Genomic DNA, 21545 nt, shown 5'->3' on the forward strand with positions numbered 1-21545 from the left:
GCGCAGGTTTATCTGACGGGGAGAAACAAAAGCACTGACCGTGTGGTGCTGTGGCTGAATGGGGTTTTAGTTCTATTCCTCGTCAGCAGCTTAGATCAGTCAGTCAGATCAGTCAGTAACAATAAAAACATCATGTCTGCATGAGCCGATAACTGCAAACTGTATTTTAAGCTGGTTTAGTTGAATGAAGTTTTATGTCATCTGCACATTGATACCAGTAATTCTTAATGTAATTAAGAAGTTTGAAGGTCCTTTGTGTATCGACTTACAAAATAATAATAATAATAATAAAAAGTTGTATTGTGCTTGTCTCCTAACAGCACCTCTAAATATATTGTTATATTATTCTTTGTTTAATCCATAAACATCCCGATATCACATGCAGTGTATCTTGGCTGCTCCGCATGTTGTGCTTTGTTGAATCTGAGTCACCTGGCGTTACTGCCTCTCTGTGTTTTGTCAGTGTGAGGTCCCCCTCTCTTGGCCAATTTGCGGCTCTACATCTTCTACCTGCCTAAATATTCGTACTGCATGGTTAAGACCCAGAAACACCAAACTGACATCAAAGAGCCAGTGCTGACACATACCTACTGATATCATGTCTATAATTAAAAGTTGCTCTTAAACACACCACAAAGTCTATATATGATTGAATGCTAATGCATTTTTAATTTCTTTCTTAAAGCCAGTTTGTCCTTCATGTTCAAGTTGTTGATTCCTGCAGTGTAGGCAAAATACTGTAAAACATGAATAATGTTACTTTTCAGTGAGACAAAAATATTTATATGGCAAAACTCACAAGCAAGCTATATTAGTATAAGACATTACAGGTATAGAACATGGATGGATGGAAAACAGTATATTCTGTCTTTGTAAAGATACAGTGCAGATACTGTATATCATAGGGTAGCAGAAATATAAGCAATTTACTAAAGTGCTTCAATAATAAAGTTCAATATTGTGCCTTAAGAACTCATGCATGGATATAAATAGGCAAAACACAGTTTGTAGAAGTAATTTAAATAATATGATTTTTTTTAATTATAAAGCAACACAACAAATTACATAATCTTGCATTTTATTCATTTTCACTGGATTGTACTTTTTTCTTGCAGTGAACAAAGACCAACCTACACAATGCATACACAGGCACTGCCAGACTGGGGACTCCCGCCAAAAGAAAGATGGCCACATTGATCCATGAAGGGTAAGGTACTGATGCCAGAGATGGGAACTCCTCCTGCAAACCACAAAACGGTATAACTATCAACAGTTACCATAGAAATGTTCGATACATCATGAATTTTTGTAATTTTGCAACAAGGCGTGATTAAAAAGAAAGGCGTCAAGCTTGTGTACTTACAGAGTTGGGATCCCAGACCAAATAGGTGAGCTCTTCTTGGGCTTGTGTCACCAGGTAGAAAACTAAAATAACAAGAACGATTAGAGGACTGATGAACCTCCATGAAACCTGCCAGAAGATGGAGGGCTTACGTCCAACCATGAACTTCAAATCCTCATTGAACCTGTCACACAAGAGGGGTTTAATTAGATTATGACTGTATTAATTATATAACTGTATTTAATCAGCAAAGTACCTCAAGTAACAATCTATTTTACAGCAGCAGCACATAAAATACAGAACATAGAGGTTACAAGACACGTACCACAGGCTTATAATAAAATAGAATATAATAAAGAGAGTAATTAATAAACAGTAAAGTTGTGGGCAGTAAAACCAAAACAATGAGCTGAAAGGCACTAAAATGGTCCATTAAGCAGAGGGGAACTGCACAGTCTGGTATAATTATCTGTGGGTTTGTTTTTCCATTGTGAATATGAAAATATTGATTAGTGCAGCTTTAACTGAATACATAAAGCGGAACAAGTAGTGACTATATGTTCAAACACAAACAGCAGGATGTTCTTCATTCATTTTGTGCAGATGTGTAGCTGCTAATATGGTGTTTTTGCAGTAGGCTTTACTATATCAATTTACAATATCATACAATACCATGTTAAGCAAATACATCAGCTTTACGCACTAACCTGTCTATGCCGTAGATGTAAACAACAGCTATCATCTCAAACAATCCAATGGTCAGAAGGGGAACAGATCCAGCAAAGTTGTCAAAGAGAGTTAGCCAATAAATCCCTGAATGCTGCGCAAACAGGAGGGAGATGACGAAGGCGACAAGACATGTTACTCCTGAGACACACAAAAAAGCTTGTGTTAAAACTGAAATCAGACGTGTAGCAAGCCAGCGTGTAACTTGTTTTAACTACAAGACTGAATACCAGTCAGTGCTTCTTGGGGCCATTTTTTAGGTAACATATTCAGGTCTTTCAGTGGGACCACCACTCCCTCAATGTTGCCAAATAGAGTTGAGAGTCCCAAGCAGAGTAGCATGACGAAAAAGAGGACAGACCAGACTGGAGAACCGGGCATCTTGGTGATGGCTTCTGTAAACACAATGAAGGCCAGACCTGTTCCCTCCACTCCCTGCACAAACACACACATTGGTCGCAGTACAGAAAAGCGTAAATAATAATATAATAATAATAACTTGGAAATGTGATAGATATTCGTCAATATAGTCACCTCGCTGAGAAGTGTCTGCATGTCACAGGTTTTGATGTTCAATCCAAGAACAACATCAGGGGAGGAGCTGTTGAAGTGATTAAAGGCTGCCTCGTAGTTGCTCGTAGTGATGCTGTCTTCAGGAAGGTCAAAAGCATTTGATAACGTCATGATGTTTCTAGGGAGAAAATATGTCACTGATTAGTAACTCTACATTACTGGAGTCAACATTAGAAATCAAATTTGTATTGTTTTACCCTACAAATTTGAGGTATGTACACATAGTTAAAGAATTTGAGTATAGTTAAAGTGAGTTAAAGACTTTATCAAGTTCACAAATATAATCACAATTGAAAATATAAAAAAATACAGTTTTACTGGAGTCCTTAAAGACATTACTGATGTGAACAAAACTATGTTATTTATGTCTATGTCTAAAATACCAGTCAATCTAAAGTAATTGCTATTTTCTCTCTCTCTCTCTCTCTCTCTCTCTCTCTCTCTCTATATATATATATATATATATATATACTGTATATATTTCTCCAAACTTGAGTTTTGAAGTTTACCCAAATTTTACAATTTTATTGCAGATTGCACCTTCAAAATGCAAAGTAAACTAGAATATACAATTGCAACTACTCTACTGTGATGTACAAAAACATAGAAACCCACATCCTGTGACTACTTACTCACTGATACAGTTGTCATATTTCTCTGTGGCCCTGAAGCCAATGATGGTGTAGGTGACTGCGGCAGCATAGATTGAGGTGAAGCCAGTTATGGCAGACAGGATCACGGCATCTTGCATGCAGTTATTGCTTGGGAAAAGAAAAAAAAAAGGCAAAAGATTCAGGACACACCATATCTGAGAATGCTACTAGCTAAATAAGAGTTGATCTGCTGTGTGGTTATGCTAAACAAGGGCTTCTATAAATGTCTCTTACTGAACAGGGTTGTAGCTTGAGAAGGATATGAGGCCTCCCCATGCTAAGCTAAAGGCGTAGAAGACCTGGGCACCTGCATCCAGCCAAGTTGTTGGTTTCATCAACTCATCAACCTGCAAGAGGGAGGTATAGATACGATATGTCTGTTTTATGAGCTGTATTATTGGTGATTGGCTATAGCGATTTGAAACATACGTCTGGTGTGAAGAGGAACTTTATTCCACTCAGGGCCCCTTTAAGAGTCAGTCCTCGGATCAGGAAGATGGCCAGCACTATGTAAGGCAGGATGGCTGTGACGTACACTGCCTGAGGTCATGACAAGGAAAGAAGAACGTGAAATAATTTTGACAGTGGTCGTTCAGACATGCATATTGTTTGACTGAAGGCTCGACAAACCTTGCCTGAAGTGCCAATCCCCCGTATGTAGCAGATACAGATGACTGTCCAGGCAGCTACCAGGCAGACCACTATGGGCCAGTGGAGTCCTCCAGACTCATCTATGGAGGCCGAACTGTTCAGAGTCACTCTGTAAAAGTAGTAATCCACAGTGGAGCTCCGTTGACACTCTGGTACATATCCTGAAGGGGTGAGAAACAGTCCTCTGCAAATGTTTTAATCATGAGTTCAGTTTGGGTGCTTAATGTGTTTGAGTATCTCTGTGTGCATATTCAAATACCTGTCCCATTGTCATTGAGAGGACACTGGGTCCAAGGCAGCGGGCTTTGAAAGGAATTGAAGAGATACCACATGATCCAGGCTATTAAGGTGTTGTAGTACAGTCCAATCAATAAGGACACCAGCATGGAGGCAATACCTGAAGAACAGCATCATCATCATCACACAGATTGCTTTGTGTTTCTGTGGGGCCCATGGCCTTTTAGCCTCTGCTTTGGACAAATTGTTCCACAGCCGTTGTTTACTTACCAACACCAGTCAGGTAAGGGTTGATGGCCCTCCACACTCCCACGCTGCCTTTCCTGAGACGCTGGCCGATGGCAAACTCCAGCAGCAGGAGAGGCATTCCTTCCAGCACCAGCAGGATCAGGTAGGGAATCAAAAAGGCACCTGAAACATGTATGGTCAGTAGCACAATTATACATCTGTATTGTTGCATTTATGACAATATGAAAATGCTTCAGTGGGCAAATAAAGCTTGGACGATGATTATAATGTTTAGTCCGAGCTATAAAGCAGTCCTACAGGGCCCCACCTGTGAACACTGCATAATAATATGAACAACCCATGTGACGACCCCTCCCGCTTTGGGCATTCAGGTAATAGCACTACCTAGAAGTTATGAAACCTTACTGCAAACTTCTGGCAACTATTTTAAGATGTGTAGTCTAGTTACTGGTATTTATTGTGAGCAAATACTAGCTAACAAGGTAGCAAGATAGCTTGAGGGCTAGTGTAAAGGGTTAAAAGTAAATTCATAAATGTGGACAAATGGGGAAAAAACATGTTAAAAATTCACATAGTCTGTAAAGTTCATTATGGTACTATACTTGAGTTCATGGTTAAAATAATAAGTGAAATTAGTTTAAAAAAAAAACAGGTACCCCTATATTTTTTGAAAATGTATTTTGTCACAAATAGCAATTTAATGTGAAATCATCTCCATTGTTTCTGCTGTGTACTGTGTCAGAGCGATACTCAAACACGTCACGAGATGGCGCATTGAGCTTGGGTGCAGAATAAATTCTGCAGTCGAGCTAAGCAGAAGCTTAAGTTTTGCCTCTTTGTGTTTTTACTCTCAGGGTTTATTCACACACCCCTCCCTCACCAAACTGGTTTGGGGGAGTAACACTTGCTTGTGTTAGTAGCCATAAATTATGGCAATTGTGGCTCTAATGCTGCAGTTATGGAATATATTCCTGTTGTAGTAACTGTCAGATTATTTGAATCATATTTGAAAAATACCAAAAAGGTATAAGGTAGCCCTGAGTATCTTAACCACACTATAATTTGTCAAACAATCATTCAAGTAGTGACGGTCCATAGACAGCTTAATCATAAGATGTCCCTTTACCATTTTCATCTGAGCTTACCTCCTCCATGACTTTGACACAAGTAAGGGAATCGCCACACATTGCCAATCCCAATGCAGAAGCCCACACAGGTCAGGATGTACTGGGCTTTGTTGTCCCACTTTGGCCTGTCTGCGGCCCCTTCCTTCTCCATCGTCTCCAGATCCTCATAGGAAGGGATCCTCTGATCCAGTCCTGGGTTAGGAAGTACCAGTCTCATTGCGACCCCACTGACAGAGATGTTACACTATTGTTCTTGGAAGTCAGAGTGAGGGCTGTCCGTGGCCCCTTCCTGAAGCAAGTTTATGATGTTTGACTTTATCTAGTGCAGTCCACAGATTAGCCGCTGCACACTTTGCACTTTTGTTTTTATACCACCATTCAGTCAACCAGTTTAATCAAACACTAAACGTAAAACAATGGCATGGCAATTAGCACTGTTGTCTCACAGCGAGAGGATCCTGTGTTTGAATCCAATGGTGCTGGCAGTACCCCCACCTTTCACCCAATTTGAAACTCACTCTCCCATGCAGTAGTCATATTGTTGTTTGGCCCTGAAGCTGATAATGGAGTAGATAACTGTTGCAGAGTACACTGAGGTGCAGCCACTGATGATGACGATGAGAAGGGAGTCATGCTCACAGTTGTTGCTCCAAGAATATTATGAAGGGAGATCATGAGAGTACAAATGAACAGAGGGTTCGCCTCTAACTGTGTGGCTGAGACAGTTAGTCACTGGGTAGAGTAGTACCTGGAGGATGAGATGAGACCTCCAAGGAGGCCAAGGAGAAGAAAACCTGTGCACCTGCCCACAACCATGTGACTGGATGTATAAGCTCATTCAGAGAGGATATATGTTGGGTAGGTTAAGATTCAGTTACTACTTAAAAGTGACAATAAACACTATTTCCAATTTACCTGGCCATCGTTAATAATTAATGTGATGGTATTGTTCATCAATCTACCTACTGTTTACGCTGTGACAACTGTTTTAACATTGACATGGACATACTTTGTTCTGTGCTAATAGATTTTACTATATAATTATACTGGAATACCAAATATTATACCTCGCATACCCAAAGCTGGATTACCAACTAGGCAAAGTGGGCAACTGCCCAGAGGCCCCCAAAAGTTCCAGCCTTACGGTATGCCAACTGGGTGTTATTTATTTTCAGCTTTGTTTGGGATTCGGCACTAAAACACAACAACATCAGCTGAGCTGATAAGGGCCTTAAGGTGGGTCCTGCTTTATTATCTAAACTTGAAAAGGGTTCCTTTGTTGAAATCTAGTTTCATTTATATAATCTAGTCATTATTTCAGTTTTGTGCTTACATGTTGTATATCCCCAAATTAATATGTTACTAAAATTACCAAACATCTAACATGAGGCCAGGTCACAAGTAAAAACTATATATTTAGCCCTGAGTGGGGGGAGGAAGTATAGTAGGTGACTACTATCTTAGTGTAATGTACTTTCTTTTGACCATAAGAGCACCCTTTAATTAAAACATCCCTAACATTTATTTGACCATATGCTAAAACACAAATCTAACTAGTGGTCCAACGGTCAGATTTTCATTATTTTCGAATAAGACTACATGAGGACTCCCTGACTAATGAAATTAGTTCCTCATGGATTCACTCATTATGTAAGACATCAGCACGTGGACATGTATATCATGTATAGGTTTCTCTGGCTTCTATCATTATTGTTGTGAATCATTAAAGGATAATAGTCTGGCAGTTGATCATGTGCACCAAATGATCAAGAGGCAGAGTTCAGTTTGACTGGAACATTGTCCAATAAAACTTATTTTTAGTTATTAATAATTATTTAAGTTACTTATTATAAGTTATCATGTTATTTATTGCACATTGTATTAACACCACAGGCTGCTGATCAGTCCCTCTCAGCTTTCCACTATCCCTATCACATGCAGGGTATCTTGCCTGCTCCTTCCAGTGTGTTGTGCTTTGTTGCATTTGGTTGGTCTGACCTTACTACCACTCAGTGTGAGGTCTCCCTCTCTTGGCCAATGTGCTGCTCTACATCTTTTGCTTGTTAAAACATTCACACTGTATGGTTAGGTCCCTCACACACCAAACTGATGTCAAAGAGCAAATGCCACCTGATGCGTTCCCTCAAGTTACCTCGTGCCTTTGGTTAAAAGTTGCTCTTACACGCCACTGGTATTAGATTATATCTAAATTAATGTAATGATGTGTACGTAAAAATTAAATTTCTTTGATTCCAATTCGTGGGCAGATGCACATATTGTACATTGTGCCCATTCTCATTAGAAAAGTTTATAGTTGCTATATTGTTTATCTTTCATAGACGTTTTTAGATATTGGTAGATATTTATATAGACAATTATTATTATCATACTTCACAGAGGGAAAAAGTATTTAAACGGCAAGAATAAACAGGTATAAAACCTGCTGTCTTGTCTCTAAATCTAGAAAGGTTGAATACAACAACAAACCATATTAGCAGGCTAATTAGTGCAATGAGTAAGCACAATATATTGATACAGCAGCAATAAATGTGCACAAAACATGAGCAGAAATACTTTAGTAGTACTACTTTTAGTAGTAGATATTCATATATTCATAGTATTTTACTGAAGTGCATCAATAAAACATCAGAACTGTGCTTTAAGAACCTGTGATATAAATAGACAAACCATTGCAACCATTCAAAAAATTCTAATACAACAAAATGGCAAAAAAATCTTGTAGGCATGTACAGTATGACTTTTAGTCAGTTTAGGTTCATTTTTTATCTGGACACTATCTGGACCAGCCTACATAATGCAAACACAGGCACTGCCAGACTGGGGACTCCCGCCAAAAGAAAGACGATCACGTTGATCCATGGAGGGTAAGGTACTGATGCCAGAGATGGGAACTCCTCCTGTAAACCACAAAACAGTACGATTAGTGCATTTGGCTGTCCAGACGTTCCTGAAGTACAGTTAACTACTGACACATTGCATATTCTATGCTGTACCACAGAGGAACATTTACCTACAAATGTTTAGCATGCCATATAATTTGTGTATTTTGCAATGAGGGAACATAAAGTAGTGATGCTTAGGATGATATATTAGCTGATCACAGAGCCTGTGTACTTACAGAGTTGGGATCCCAGACCAAATAGGTGAGCTCTCCTTGGGCTTGTGTCACCAGGTAGAAAACTAAAATAACCAGAACGATTAGAGGACTGATGAACCTCCATGAAACCTGCCAGAAGATGGAGGGCTTACGTCCGACCATGAACTTCAAGTCCTCATTGAACCTGTCACACAAGAAGATCTTAATTAGTTTTGAAAGGTTTTGAAATATGTCATGAAGTCATCCCTGTTACACACAATGTAAACAGGTCAGCCATCTCCATAAAGATATGCTCAATAACTGGCTATACTGTATGGTCATTTTGCAGCATATATCAAGGTGTAAAGCAAACACAGAAGGACAATGTGTTGCTAAAAGAAGTCTGAATAAGTACTAACCTGTCTATGCCGTAGATGTAAACAACAGCTATCATCTCAAACAATCCTATGGTCAGTAGTGGAACTGATCCAGCAAATCTGTCAAAGAGATCTACCCAATAAATCCCTGAATGCTGCGCAAACAGGAGGCAGATGATGAAGGCGACAAGACATGTTACTCCTGAAACACACGTGCACAAAAACAAGTTTGTGTTAAAACAGAAACCAGAGACTAACTCTAAAGATGTTTCATTGGGAGATGAAAAACCAAGTTACCAGTCAGTGCTTCATGAGGCCATTTTTTAGGAAATACATTCAGGTCTTTCAGTGGGACCACCACTCCCTCAATGTTGCCAAACAGAGTTGAGAGTCCCAAGCAGACAAGCATGACAAAAAAGAGGACAGACCAGATTGGAGAACCGGGCATCTTGGTGATGGCTTCTGTAAACACAATGAAGGCCAGACCTGTTCCCTCCACTCCCTGCACAAACACACACATTAGTCGCAATGCAGGTGGGAGCAAAGAATTAAAATGACTTAGGAATGTGATAAGTATTCATCAATATAGTCACCTCGCTGAGAAGTGTCTGCATGTCACAGGTTTTGATGCCCAATCCAAGAACAACATCAGGTGAGGAGCTGTTGAGGTGATTGAACGCTGCCTCAAAATTGCTTTCAGTGATGCTGTCTTCAGGAAGGTCAAATGCATTTAATAATGTCATGATGTTTCTAGGGACAAAATGTATATTTGGTCATAAACCAAAGTATACTGTATACACATTGCACCAAGTTCATGCAATTATCCTGTGGGGAACATGAACATGAGAAATTCATCCAATAGTTGGAAAAGACATTTCACTGAAGCCACTAATGTCAAGTTGTTAGTAGAAGTCATTTGGAATCACCCTTTGGGGACCATGGATATCTGTACAAAATTGTCAAAACAAATGTCAATCCATAGCCGCTGAGATATTTCAGTCTAGACCAGAGCGGTGGACCAACCTACCAACTAACACTGTCATCCCTAGAGCCACCATGCCAGTGTGGCTAAAAGACTGTCGCTCTGGTAAATACCCTCCCAGGAGGAAGGACAGCATGTGAGTAATGTATTGAGATAGATGTGAAAATAATCTGACATATATACACATGCCATATAACTGAAGAGTTTGTAATAGATGGAAAATCATGTTTGAGTTTGTCAATAATTTAAAAAATAACTGTACTCACTCGTTCATACAGTTGTCATATTTCTCTGTTGCCCTGAAGCCAATGATGGAGTAGGTGACTGCGGCAGCATAGACTGAGGTGAAGCCAGTTACAGCTGACAGGATCACGGCATCTTGCGTACAGTCGTTGCTTGGGGAAAGGAAATAAGTAACAGAACCAAGACACACACTGACTTTGGGTCTGAGAATGGCTACTCTCTTTTTTTCAATTAAAGTGAGCAAAATGAAAAATTAAGAAACACCACCGGTCTTCTATATGTCTCTTACTGAACAGGGTTGTAGCTTGAGAAGGAGATAAGGCCTCCCCACGCCAAGCCAAAGGAATAAAACACCTGGGCACCTGCATCCAGCCAAGTTGTTGGATTCATCAACTCATCAACCTGCAAAAGGGAGGTATAGATATGATATGTCTGTTTTATGAGCTGTATTATTGGTGATTGGCTATAGCGACTTGAAACATACGTCTGGTGTGAAGAGGAACTTTATTCCACTCAGGGCCCCTTTAAGAGTCAGTCCTCGGATCAGGAAGATGGCCAGCACTATGTAAGGCAGGATGGCTGTGACGTACACTGCCTGAGGTCATGACAAGGAAAAATATAATAAATGATAATGGACATTAGATTGAAGTTTTTTCAGTAATGTATCATAATTGACCCCTTCCCAAAACATCAATAGAGGAATCATAGCTTAGCAACTGCAAGAATGCACAGAAGCCTGTCAAGCTTTGGATTCCTCTGCATGTTAAAGTGGAGTGCATGGAGCTTTTCTCTTATAATATTAAAAGTGAAAAATACTGTTTTAAAATATGAAGAATAAAGCATGAACCTAACTTCTCTTTCTTGTCCATGTGTAGGCAAAGCAGCTAAACAGGCTCATGTTAGAACGAAACAAAATAGCTCTACACAGGGATAAAAGTACAGTGCTGTTTTCTACATGGATCATAAATTGGTGAGGAAGCTGACTTTTTGCCTTGGACATGTGGCTTTGACCTTTATCTTTTAGCACGTCATGCATTATGTGTGTAGCGCATCAAGTGCATAATAGACCCTTTTACAGGTTTCAGAACGAGTCAGCTTGAGATGCAGTTTCCAACCAACATTAGCTTCATTGTCTAGCTTGCTACAGCTGATAAAATCTGCTAGCAAGAGCTGCCATTTCAACCAACAAACTCAGTGGTGTGCTAGAAATGAGACACCTGCTTTTATCCGCCACTGTCTGAAATAAAGGACCCATTGTTTTGAAAATGACTACGGATTTTGAGTAGGCAAGTAAATCTGCCTGTTATCATTGTAAATGTACTCCCCAAGAATGGAAAGCTTGAACGGCATAGCAACAGTAACTAAGGGAGGCTTAGGGAACGGTCAGTTGACTCGAGGCTCGACAAACCTTGCCTGAAGTGCTGATGCCCCTTATGCAGCAGATAGCAACGACTGTCCAGGCAGCTAACAGGCAGACCACGATCGGCCAGTGGATTCCCCCAGACTCAGCTATAGAGGCCGAACTGTTCAGAGTCACTCGGTAAAAGTAGTAATCCACAGAGGAGCTCCGTTGACACTCTGGTACATATCCTGAAGGGGCAAGAAATATACATTAACTGATGCAATTTGGGTGCTTTGGTGTGGTGTGGTACATTCAAATACCTGTCCCATTGTCATTGAGAGGACACTGGGTCCAAGGCAGCGGGCTTTGAAAGGAATTGAAGAGATACCACATGATCCAGGCTATTAAAGTGTTGTAGTATAGTCCAACCAAAAAGGACACCAGCATGGAGGCAATACCTGAGGGACAACATCATTAACTGATATCAGTCACAGGAAGCCAGATAATCACTGATAACTTGTGTGTTGTTGCATTGCCAGGGGGTCTTTTTTTCTTTTGCTTTGCTCCCGAGCCGTTGTTTACTTACCAACACCAGTCAGGTAAGGGTTGATGGCCCTCCACACTCCCACGCTGCCTTTCCTGAGACGCTGGCCGATGGCAAACTCCAGCAGCAGGAGAGGCATTCCTTCCAGCACCAGCAGGATCAGGTAGGGAATCAAAAAGGCACCTGAAACATGTATGGGATAAGTGGTAATAAGTGCCATGACATTGGGAGGTATTCTCTTTCTGTACAAAGTGAGTTTTGACTTTTGTAACGTTATCGTCAGTCACTGTGTGCTATGTTGCACTGTCAATACTGTTTAAGACAAGTCAGGTTTCTTCTTTTCTTTGGGGTTGTGGTAATTCCAATACTAGCGACATGGATCTAGGGATGGCAATGTTGGTTGGTCCACCACTTTGGTCCAGACTTAAATATCTCAACAAGCAATGGATTGCCATGAAATTTTGAACAGACAAACATGGTCCACAGATGATCTGCAGAGTTTCAAAAGAATAACAATGACCCACTTGACCCACACAAACACATTTGGAAAAACACACATCATGTATGTAGTATAAATGCACAGCATTCTTAGCATTCAGTTTCAATTTAACCAATATACAGCTGACCTCAGGGTCTCTGTCTGTAGCTCATATGTCATGCCAAAAGTTAGCCATTACATTAGAAGACCTCATAGTCTTGAGAATCATTAATATAACTTGATGGTGATTTCACGCCACTCTCTTGTAGCCATGAATGAGTGATATATTTAACTTTCCTTTTGGGCTTAGGTACCAAGGACCAGTGATTGCATTTAAAGTGAAATGGTTAAGTTCACAGCGTAGATATTTGGCAGTAGCTTTGGCCTTTTGTAATCCCTCAGAGAAGCACACTAATTCTGCACTGCAAAATGTCCCCCAGAGAAAATCATATGTAAAAGGCAACATAAAATGCAATATAGATTCACTCCTGGGTACCTCAGCCACACTCAAATCTGTCAAACACTCATTCGACAACCTAACCACAGACCACCCATTTACCCTTTTTGTCTGAGCTTACCTCCTCCATGACTTTGACACAAGTAAGGGAATCGCCACACGTTACCAAGCCCAATGCAGAAGCCCACACAGGTCAGGATGTACTGGGCTTTGTTGTCCCACTTGGGCCTGTCACCAGCCTCCTCCTTCGCCAGCCTCTCCAGATCTTCATGGTTAGGGATCCGGAGATCCAGTCCTGGGTTAGGAAACACAAATCTCATGGCGACCACATGTGCAGTGAGGCAGAGAAGTAGTGTCTACTACAGTTGAAGCATTAGTGAAGGGTTTACGTATGAATGTCCACATAAGAGCACTCAGCAATGTTGAAACAAGTTTATGATCTTTTGCTTTATCTGTTACAGGCTACAGATTAGCCGGTACACACTCTGTACTTTTGTCTTTATATAACCATTGACATTAATAAGTAAACGTAAAATGTACTGAATTTCATGGCCAGGCCAATTAAAGCTTAATGGCCTCCAGGAAATAAACTGGGTGGCCTCCCTTGTCACAAAGAGGTGAGAAGAGATTGTATTCATTGCTTTTGTTATGAAAGTGTTTTATTTTGAAGGGGCTTATTCAAAATCCCAGCATGTCAGTGTTAAGACAGGAAATTAAGCAGGAGATTTCATTGGTTCAATACAATAATTAAAATATGTGCCTCATTGCAAGTGTTGCCAGACAAAATCCTTAAAACTGCCAGTAACCTCATGATATTACATATGATTTATTTTAATAGCATATATTTCTTTAAATATGAACCACTTCATTTTGCTCTTAAGTCTGAACTGGTGAGAGGATTATTAACAGATCATAAGCTTACAGTTTATGGCAGTGTAAGTGCAGTGCTGTAACTTTACATCAGCCCCCTCTTTATGCCAAAAACAACACAAAAGTGGGCTAAAAAGCACTGATGCCATAAATGTATTAATTTGCCAAAACATAGTCGAGAGGCCGAGGCAGAAGAGCATGACGAAGAAGAGGACAGCCCAGAGAGGAGAAAAGGGCATTTTGATGATGGCTTCTGTGAACACGATGAAGGCCAGACCTGTTCCCTCTACTCCCTAAATGGATTATACACCAGATATTTCAAACCATTGAAAATTATTTACAAAATAAAATATTAAAACAAAACATTATTTTTTCTAGACACATGCATATAGTAAACTTACAATATTAAAAGAATGGTCAGCCATTTTTTGAAACAGAGGGTCAGGTGAGATACCTCAGTCATGTCTGTGTGCCAAATATGAATAGCTACAGCCGGTTAGCTTAGCTTGGTATAAAGAGTGGGCACAGCCTGGCTAAACTACAAATTGTGACTTTTACACTTTTTTTTGTTTTGTTTTTTACAGGTTAAAGAAATCAGATAGATGGTAGATGGATTTTGTTACCTTTGAATATAGACAGGCTAGCTGTTTTCCTGTTTCTCCAGTCAGTGCTAAGCTAAGTTAACCAGCTGCTGGCTATAAATTAAGACTGGTATCAATCTTCTCATCTAACTCTTGACAAGAAAGCGAATAAGTGCATTTCCCAAAATGTCCAACCATTCTTTTGATGTTCAACATACACAGAGCAGGAAACTCATTTTTATTTCAATAGTACGAAAAGCAATAACAATTACTCTTTTCTCCAAAACTACATTATTTTGCAGAAAATACTTCCAAATGTATTTATTTATACTTTTCACAGATAAAAGTCAGTAGTCACTAGTGTGCTTTTACTGTACAGGGCATAAGGAAGAAAAAAGGCATGAGCATAATATACAAACAACAATAAAACAAGTCCACATTCATTTTGTTATTAAATATTCAAAGTAAAAGCTATCTAAAACTTCATTTTGTCACTCATTTGTATTTTGGCAGAGATAGTGTCCACTGTGTCGTCACTGTAGTCCTTCTGCTTGCAGCATTTCCTCTGGATGAATTTGAAGAGGGCGAACATTGGGATAGATAAACTGGGAACTCCTGCCAGGATGAAGATGATGACGTAGATCCAGGAAGGAAACTGACGCGCTTGGAGGGTGGGGAAGCCCTCCTATGGCCAGAGGCAAGGACAATGTTACAATTCACAGCAATGTACAACACACAAGAGGTCTGAAATGACAATGGTTTGTTTTATAACCATCATTAATGATAAGAAAAAGCATTCAGTGGTGAATTTCTCTCAGGGGATTTCTACCACAGACAATAGAAACATTTTATGACATCACATCTAAAATGTCTTTAGGCTTAAACTCTGGTGATGAGCACACTTACCGCCTCCTGGTCCCAGACCAAATAGGTGAGAGTCTTGCTGACTTGGGTTACAAAGTAGAAAACCAAGATGACGACCATAATGAGTGGACTAATCACCCTCCATGTCACCTGCCAGAAAATATTGGGCTTGTGGCCGATCATAAATTCAATGTCCTTGTTAAACCTGTTTGTAGGCAATAAGAGGGAGATGTAATGTCAGCTGAGCGTGTATGAAAACATCCATAAAACACAACCTTGTACTTTTATTAGATACAGTACATAAAGCTGCGTGTGAGTGTTCAACATGTTGATGCTGCACTGGCCGTCGAGGAAATAAAACTCCACTCTGTTATTTTAGTCTAAAACCTTGTGTCCTAACACAACATAAAGACTGGAAACAGGGGAAACCTAACAGTTAAGACACATTTTATAACTTATAAGTAACATTTTTACTGCTTTCATCAACAGTATTACTGAAATGCTGTATTTTGGCACAGTGGTGCTTTGAGCTAAATGCTAAAGTTTGATCTCAATGACATTGGCAACATGCTGATATTTAGCAGGTATAATGTTTACCATGTTTAGTATGTTAACATTTGTTAATTAGCACTAAATACAAAGCCACTAGCGTGGCTATAAAAAGCTACACACTCTGTACCAATAATCACTTCCTGGATAGACTCACCTATCTATGCCATAGATGTAGATAACAGAGATCATTTCACAGAGTCCGATGACCAGAAGGGGAATAGAGCCAGCAAAGTTGTCAAAAAGAGCTAGCCAGTAGTTTCCAGAGCGCAGGGAAAATATGAGCCCAAAAGCTAAAGAGATGAAGCAAGTCAGAGCTGGAAAAAACAATACAAAAAAGGGGTCACATTCATATCTGGAAATCAAATTTTCTAATCCTGGCGTGCACAAATATTTAATGGGAGATTCATAAATTTACCACAGAAAACTTCTTTGGGCCAAGTTCGGGGCAACAGTTTGAGGTCCTGCAGAGGAACCACCACCCCCTCTATGTTGCCAAACATAGTCGAGAGGCCGAGGCAGAAGAGCATGACGAAGAAGAGGACAGCCCAGAGAGGAGAAAAGGGCATTTTGATGATGGCTTCTGTGAACACGATGAAGGCCAGACCTGTTCCCTCTACTCCCTAAATGGATTATACACCAGATATTTCAAACCATTGACCCTCTTGTCAGTGAGACACTAGCTAATTTGTTAACAATAGATGAATTAACAACAGTAGTAAAATATCTAAATGTTATGTACAGACCTGACTGAGGAAAGTCTGCATGTCACAGGTCTGTAGGTGCAATCCTTGAATGATATCTGGATTTGTCTGGTTGAGGTGCATCAGAACTTCATTGTAGTTGCTCTCTGTGATGTTGTTTTCAGGATAGTTGAAGGCATTCATCAGCTTCAAGATGTTGCTGCAAAAAAGCACAGAGAGATGAGTTCAGTCTGATGAAATTCAACGTACTTTTTTAAGAATTCTTTTTGCAATTTGAAACTCACTCTCCTGTGCAGTCGTCGTATCTTTCTGTGGCCCTGAAGCCGATGATGGAGTAGATAACCGTCGCGGAGTACACTGAGGTGCAGCCATTGATGATGGAGATGAGAACAGCATCCTGCTCACAGTTGTTACTGCAAGAAAATTATGATCATGTGAGAAGAACTGTTCAAAAGATGGTGAATTATAATGCTGTGCACTTTAGGCAGTTACTCACTGAATAGAGTTGTAACTGGAGAAAGAGATGAGACCTCCAAAAGCCAAGGAGAAAGAGTAGAAAACTTGAGCACCTGCATCCAACCAGGTCGATGGATTCATTAACTCATTCACCTAAAAGAGTACAGAAATTAGGATATGTTAACAATAAGACTGAGCTGAAAGACTGTGCAAATGACTTCCTATTGTAATATTTCTGCTCTTTAAAATGGACAATATTGTAAACAGTATGTGTTTGAACTTTCCTCTTGCACCTGAAGACGCTAGGTGTTCGTAACAGCAAATATAAATAAAGAATAAAGAAATAGTTTGACATTTTTGAAAATAGCTTAGCCTATTTGCTTTCTTTACTAGAGTTTGATGAGAAGATTGTTTGACCTCTTGTTTGTTTAATCCGTATAAAAACCGGAGTGTAAAAACGAAACGTTTATGTGCATCAATCTGAAGTCAATCTCACGTTGACAACAAGACTTCAGGGAGTTACTGCTCTCCAGTTTTTGAGCTAAGCTAACCTAACCACCTGCTGGTTGAACCTTATGTTTAATGGACACATATGAGAGTGATACAGATCTTCTCATCTAACTCTCGGTAAGAAAGAAAATGTTGAACTATTGCTTCAAAAAGTTTGCACGATATTAATTTAAGTGACACAGTCAGTGCTTACATCTGGTGTGAAGAGGAACTTAATTCCCTCTACAGAGCCCTTCAGAGTCAGTCCTCTGATGAGGAAGATAGTGAGGACCAGATATGGCAGAGTGGATGTGATGTAGACAGCCTGAGAAATGAAAGAATGACAAAATGAGCCAAATACACATACTTGTATATTTGAACATCTCCAAAGCAGTCATCCCTCCCACATTAGATTACTCATTAATGTGACTTTCATACCTTTCCAGTGGTCTCAATGCCCCGAATGCAGCAAACATAGAGCAGAGTCCAGGCAGCTACCAGGGATAGCACTATCCACCACTGCAGGCCTCCAGCTTCATCAATAGCTGTTGAAGTGTTCAGAGTCTGTCTGTACCAGAAGTAGTCGACAGTGCTGCTCCGAGCACACTCCTCCACCAGACCTGCAGGGGACAGATAAGGGCAGATAAAGAGATAGCAAAAGGCAAACTTAAGGATCATATAGTTAAGAATAGGATGTCAGCAACCTTGGAAAGAAATGTTACCACAGACAGCAGATGACTGTACAGCAGATGTGGGTTTATTGGAGTCTATCTGTCATCTTGATATTTGAAAACATACCTGTCCTGTTAGCATTAAGAGGACATTGGCTCCAAGGCAGAGGGTCCTGAAAGGAGTTGAAGAGATACCACATGATCCAGGCCATGATGGTGTTGTAGTACATGCCCACCAAAAAGGAGACAAGCAAGGACGCAATACCTGTAACAAAACGAAACAATTAGTCTTGTGGTAACACTTTTTTTTTTAACTAAAAGACTAAGAGTCAATGGTGCTTCGAACCTAAATGCTAACTTCAGCATGCGAACATGTGCACAATGGCAATGCTAACCTGCTGATGTTAAGCAGTTATAATGTTTACCATGTTTACCATCTTAGTTTCGCATGTTAGCATGTTAATATTTGCTAAAGACAAAGTATAGCTGAGGCTGCAGGGAATGTCATACGTTTTGCAGGTATTGGTCATAAACCAAAGTTCACAATGTGAAATTTTGACTTGATGAAAACACTAGATGAAATATTAAGGGATCACAAGTGATAACAATTCATCCTGTGGGGGACATGCTTGTCTGTACGAAAGTTCATAGCAATTAATCTAATAGCTGTTGAGACATTTCACATAAAACCACAAAAGTGAACTTCATGGTGGTGCTAGAGGAAAAGTCAGGGGATCACCAGAGTCAGTATGGGATTCATCCTCTGTGGACCATGAATGTCATGTAAATCCATCAAACAATTGTTTAGATATTTCAGTCGGGACCAAAGTGGTGGACCAATCGACTGACCAAACAGACTGACATTATTGCCATACCTGGAGCCATGCCACTAGCATGGCTGAAACCCACAAACTCATGTGCATGGTTTTCTTTTTACCCACCAACTCCCGTCAGGTATGGATTGATTGATCTCCACACTCCCACGCTGCCCTTCCTCAGGCGCTGACCGATGGCAAACTCCAGGTGCAGCAGTGGGATTCCTTCCAGGACCAGCAGGATAAGGAATGGGATCATAAATGCTCCTAGAGGTACAACATTATCATAATGAGTTAACAATATGGTGAGTGATTCACTTTGATTAGCTCTTTGATGAAGGTGAGTAAATATTGAGCAGTGGACTCAAAACTGTTCCCATAAAGACACCCATAATCCATAGGATTGCACGTTTTATTATTAGCTACACTGTGTACTATATAAAGACTATTTTTAGGCTCACACATTCACTTTTACATTGCATTAAAGTGAAAAGAGCAGAGATACGAGACTGTCTGACTGTTTGCACCGTTACAAATACTGTATCTCTGCTGTCTGTAAACATATTGCAACACTTTTAAACATACACTAAAAGAGTTTCCCAAAACTTAGGCCACCCCCAATTTTGAGGAAATAATCTTATTTTAGAGAGAAATATTCAGTTGTAATGACTAAATCCCTTCAAATGTGTCAGTTTATGTGTTATAGTACAATCCACTATAATTATGGATGTTATACACAAGGTTTCATTTTGATTAAAAGTAGACTGACTGAGATTTGGAAAAGCCCTCCTCAGTCACAGAAACTGGGTAAAGACACATTAAGATCCTTTTAATAATCCACACATGCTCATTTTCTGGCAGCTCTTAGTTTTTTTTATGTCTTTCTGAAAGAAGACAAAGAGGGAACACCCAGTCTCTTCCCAGCCTACCTCCTCCATGGCTTTGACACAGGTAAGGGAACCTCCAGACGTTGCCAAGTCCCACACAGAAGCCCACACAGGTGAGCAGATACTGGGCTTTGTTGTCCCACTTGGGCCTGTCCCCTGCCTCCTCCTTCTCCATCCTCTCCAGGTCCGTATGAGAGGGGATCCGGTCATCCAGCCCTGGGTTTGGTAACTTGATCTTCATGGTGGCTTCTTGTAAACTTCACCTGACTTAACCGAATTATTAAATGTAGCCGTTGAGTCTCCTGTTGTTTGTTTTCCTACTTTCCTGTAAACCGTCCAGGGGCTATGTCCTTTCTCATACAATCTCCTCTGTCCCTGTGGACTGTCTCTTTCCAAATCCTCTACCCTTACTGTGTGTGAAGGGGCACTGAGGTATTTACTGTGAACTATGGCACCTACACCACAGTTATCAGTAGCTCATTGCAGTCTGTGTTGCATTATGTAATGTCAGCAGGTGCAACCCTCTCAATAATGGTTAATGCATCACCAACACTTCTCCCTGAAAGATGAGTTAAGTATTCATGGATTTGTGAGGGAAATGGTGCAATGAGATGTGATATGAACAAATGAGAGGCCTTTATTAACAGTATATCAAACGAGTTGTGTTGGTTGCTTTCTTACTATATCACTGCTCGTAAAACTGCAAGATTTTACTGATGGCTGTCAGTTTGACAGAAATAAAGGATAAAACATTCTATAGTCAGACACACAACACATTTTCCATCATAGCTTATCTTAACTATCAGCCCACGCCTCCTCTGGTCCTTGAGAAATCAGATTGTTTTATTGCACAGGGATGTACAGGCATATCATTTCAGTCTGTACAGGCACATTTGGTCCATGTTCTCTCAAACTTGTGATTCAAATATTGAACTATATGCTTCAATATTTGATTGATATTAATGTTTAGAGTAATCATCAAAATGTCACTGACTAAAGGAAGTGATTTGTCTTTTTTGCATCATGACATGTTTTTTTCTACAGTGTAATTGTTAAGCAATTCAGAGTGCATAAACCTTATCAGTGTTCCTGTCTAATACAATTATTAACAGAAGGAAGACTGGTGTCGGCGTTTACAAAGGGGTGTATATTGACTGGAAATCTGTAGTGGTCATATCTAGGGTTATTTTAAGGATGTGTGTATATGTATACAGGGTTAGGGTTAGGTGCGTCAGTATTGCGGTCCAAAATACTTATGACCTTGTAAAGGTACAGTAAATTCAACCACCAAAAAGCAGTGGGTCAGTAGATATGTTGAGTCATATTTGTCTAACTGTAAGAAATCAGGAAACTGATGCGTGTTTCTTTAGTGATTTTTTGAAAATTATATCATATATCAAGTTCTTTGAGGGTTTATATTCTTCATTACAATGGTCACGTAACAGGGAGCACATGGTTAAAGCGGCTATAATCAAACACATACACTCAATGTACACATTAACACACAGAAAATACAGTATGTTAACTAAACTCAAATGAAATCACTTCAACAAAACAGAATTTTAACAAAGCAGAGCGATA

At 39.9% G+C, this 21545-nt stretch overlaps 3 protein-coding genes across 3 annotated transcripts; all 3 read right to left on the reverse strand.

Moving 5' to 3' along the window:
* Positions 1 to 1078: 1078 nt before the first annotated feature.
* Positions 1079 to 5775, reverse strand: LOC139299474 (sodium-dependent neutral amino acid transporter B(0)AT1-like). Its single transcript, XM_070922382.1, has 12 exons — positions 5577 to 5775; positions 4453 to 4593; positions 4205 to 4342; positions 3925 to 4106; positions 3724 to 3834; positions 3529 to 3641; positions 3274 to 3402; positions 2603 to 2759; positions 2299 to 2503; positions 2050 to 2209; positions 1364 to 1526; positions 1079 to 1240 (listed from the first exon to the last, which is right to left on the reverse strand). The coding sequence occupies exons 1-12, from the start codon at positions 5773 to 5775 to the stop codon at positions 1079 to 1081; spliced, it is 1860 nt and encodes a 619-aa protein (XP_070778483.1).
* Positions 5776 to 8341: 2566 nt separating this feature from the next.
* On the reverse strand, positions 8342 to 13398 carry LOC139299223 (sodium-dependent neutral amino acid transporter B(0)AT1-like). Its single transcript, XM_070922126.1, has 12 exons — positions 13200 to 13398; positions 12186 to 12326; positions 11920 to 12057; positions 11666 to 11847; positions 10742 to 10852; positions 10547 to 10659; positions 10281 to 10409; positions 9626 to 9782; positions 9330 to 9534; positions 9075 to 9234; positions 8698 to 8860; positions 8342 to 8476 (listed from the first exon to the last, which is right to left on the reverse strand). The coding sequence occupies exons 1-12, from the start codon at positions 13396 to 13398 to the stop codon at positions 8342 to 8344; spliced, it is 1833 nt and encodes a 610-aa protein (XP_070778227.1).
* A 1606-nt stretch (positions 13399 to 15004) lies between these two features.
* On the reverse strand, positions 15005 to 20597 carry LOC139299423 (sodium-dependent neutral amino acid transporter B(0)AT1-like). The gene is made up of 13 exons (XM_070922326.1): positions 20552 to 20597; positions 20007 to 20216; positions 19204 to 19344; positions 18390 to 18527; positions 18030 to 18211; positions 17806 to 17916; positions 17143 to 17255; positions 16931 to 17059; positions 16689 to 16845; positions 16361 to 16565; positions 16100 to 16259; positions 15436 to 15598; positions 15005 to 15214 (listed from the first exon to the last, which is right to left on the reverse strand). Exons 2-13 carry the CDS (start codon positions 20203 to 20205, stop codon positions 15005 to 15007), a joined length of 1908 nt encoding a protein of 635 aa, XP_070778427.1. The 5' UTR covers positions 20206 to 20216; positions 20552 to 20597.
* Positions 20598 to 21545: the final 948 nt, after the last annotated feature.

Source organism: Enoplosus armatus, chromosome 16 (assembly GCF_043641665.1).
Source record: "Enoplosus armatus isolate fEnoArm2 chromosome 16, fEnoArm2.hap1, whole genome shotgun sequence".
Classification (NCBI taxonomy): Eukaryota; Metazoa; Chordata; class Actinopteri; order Centrarchiformes; family Enoplosidae; genus Enoplosus; species Enoplosus armatus.

What these genes read in the sequence shown, in the direction of transcription:
- LOC139299223 (XM_070922126.1), bottom strand. Translation starts at nt 13,398, where the DNA reads ATGAGATTTGTGTTTCCTAACCCAGGACTGGATCTCCGGATCCCTAAC. An exon ending in CCCTTACCTGACTGGTGTTG is followed by an intron (nt 12,058 to 12,185) that starts GTAAGTAAACAA and finishes GTTGTCCCTCAG; the next exon opens with GTATTGCCTCCATGCTGGTG. An exon ending in TCTCAATGACAATGGGACAG is followed by an intron (nt 11,848 to 11,919) that starts GTATTTGAATGT and finishes TTGCCCCTTCAG; the next exon opens with GATATGTACCAGAGTGTCAA.
- LOC139299474 (XM_070922382.1), bottom strand. Translation starts at nt 5,775, where the DNA reads ATGAGACTGGTACTTCCTAACCCAGGACTGGATCAGAGGATCCCTTCC. An exon ending in GTGTCAAAGTCATGGAGGAG is followed by an intron (nt 4,594 to 5,576) that starts GTAAGCTCAGAT and finishes TACATGTTTCAG; the next exon opens with GTGCCTTTTTGATTCCCTAC. An exon ending in TACATCTACGGCATAGACAG is followed by an intron (nt 1,527 to 2,049) that starts GTTAGTGCGTAA and finishes CTTGTGTGACAG; the next exon opens with GTTCAATGAGGATTTGAAGT.
- LOC139299423 (XM_070922326.1), bottom strand. Translation starts at nt 20,205, where the DNA reads ATGAAGATCAAGTTACCAAACCCAGGGCTGGATGACCGGATCCCCTCT. An exon ending in GCATTGAGACCACTGGAAAG is followed by an intron (nt 17,917 to 18,029) that starts GTATGAAAGTCA and finishes TTCATTTCTCAG; the next exon opens with GCTGTCTACATCACATCCAC. An exon ending in TACATCTATGGCATAGATAG is followed by an intron (nt 15,599 to 16,099) that starts GTGAGTCTATCC and finishes GCCTACAAACAG; the next exon opens with GTTTAACAAGGACATTGAAT.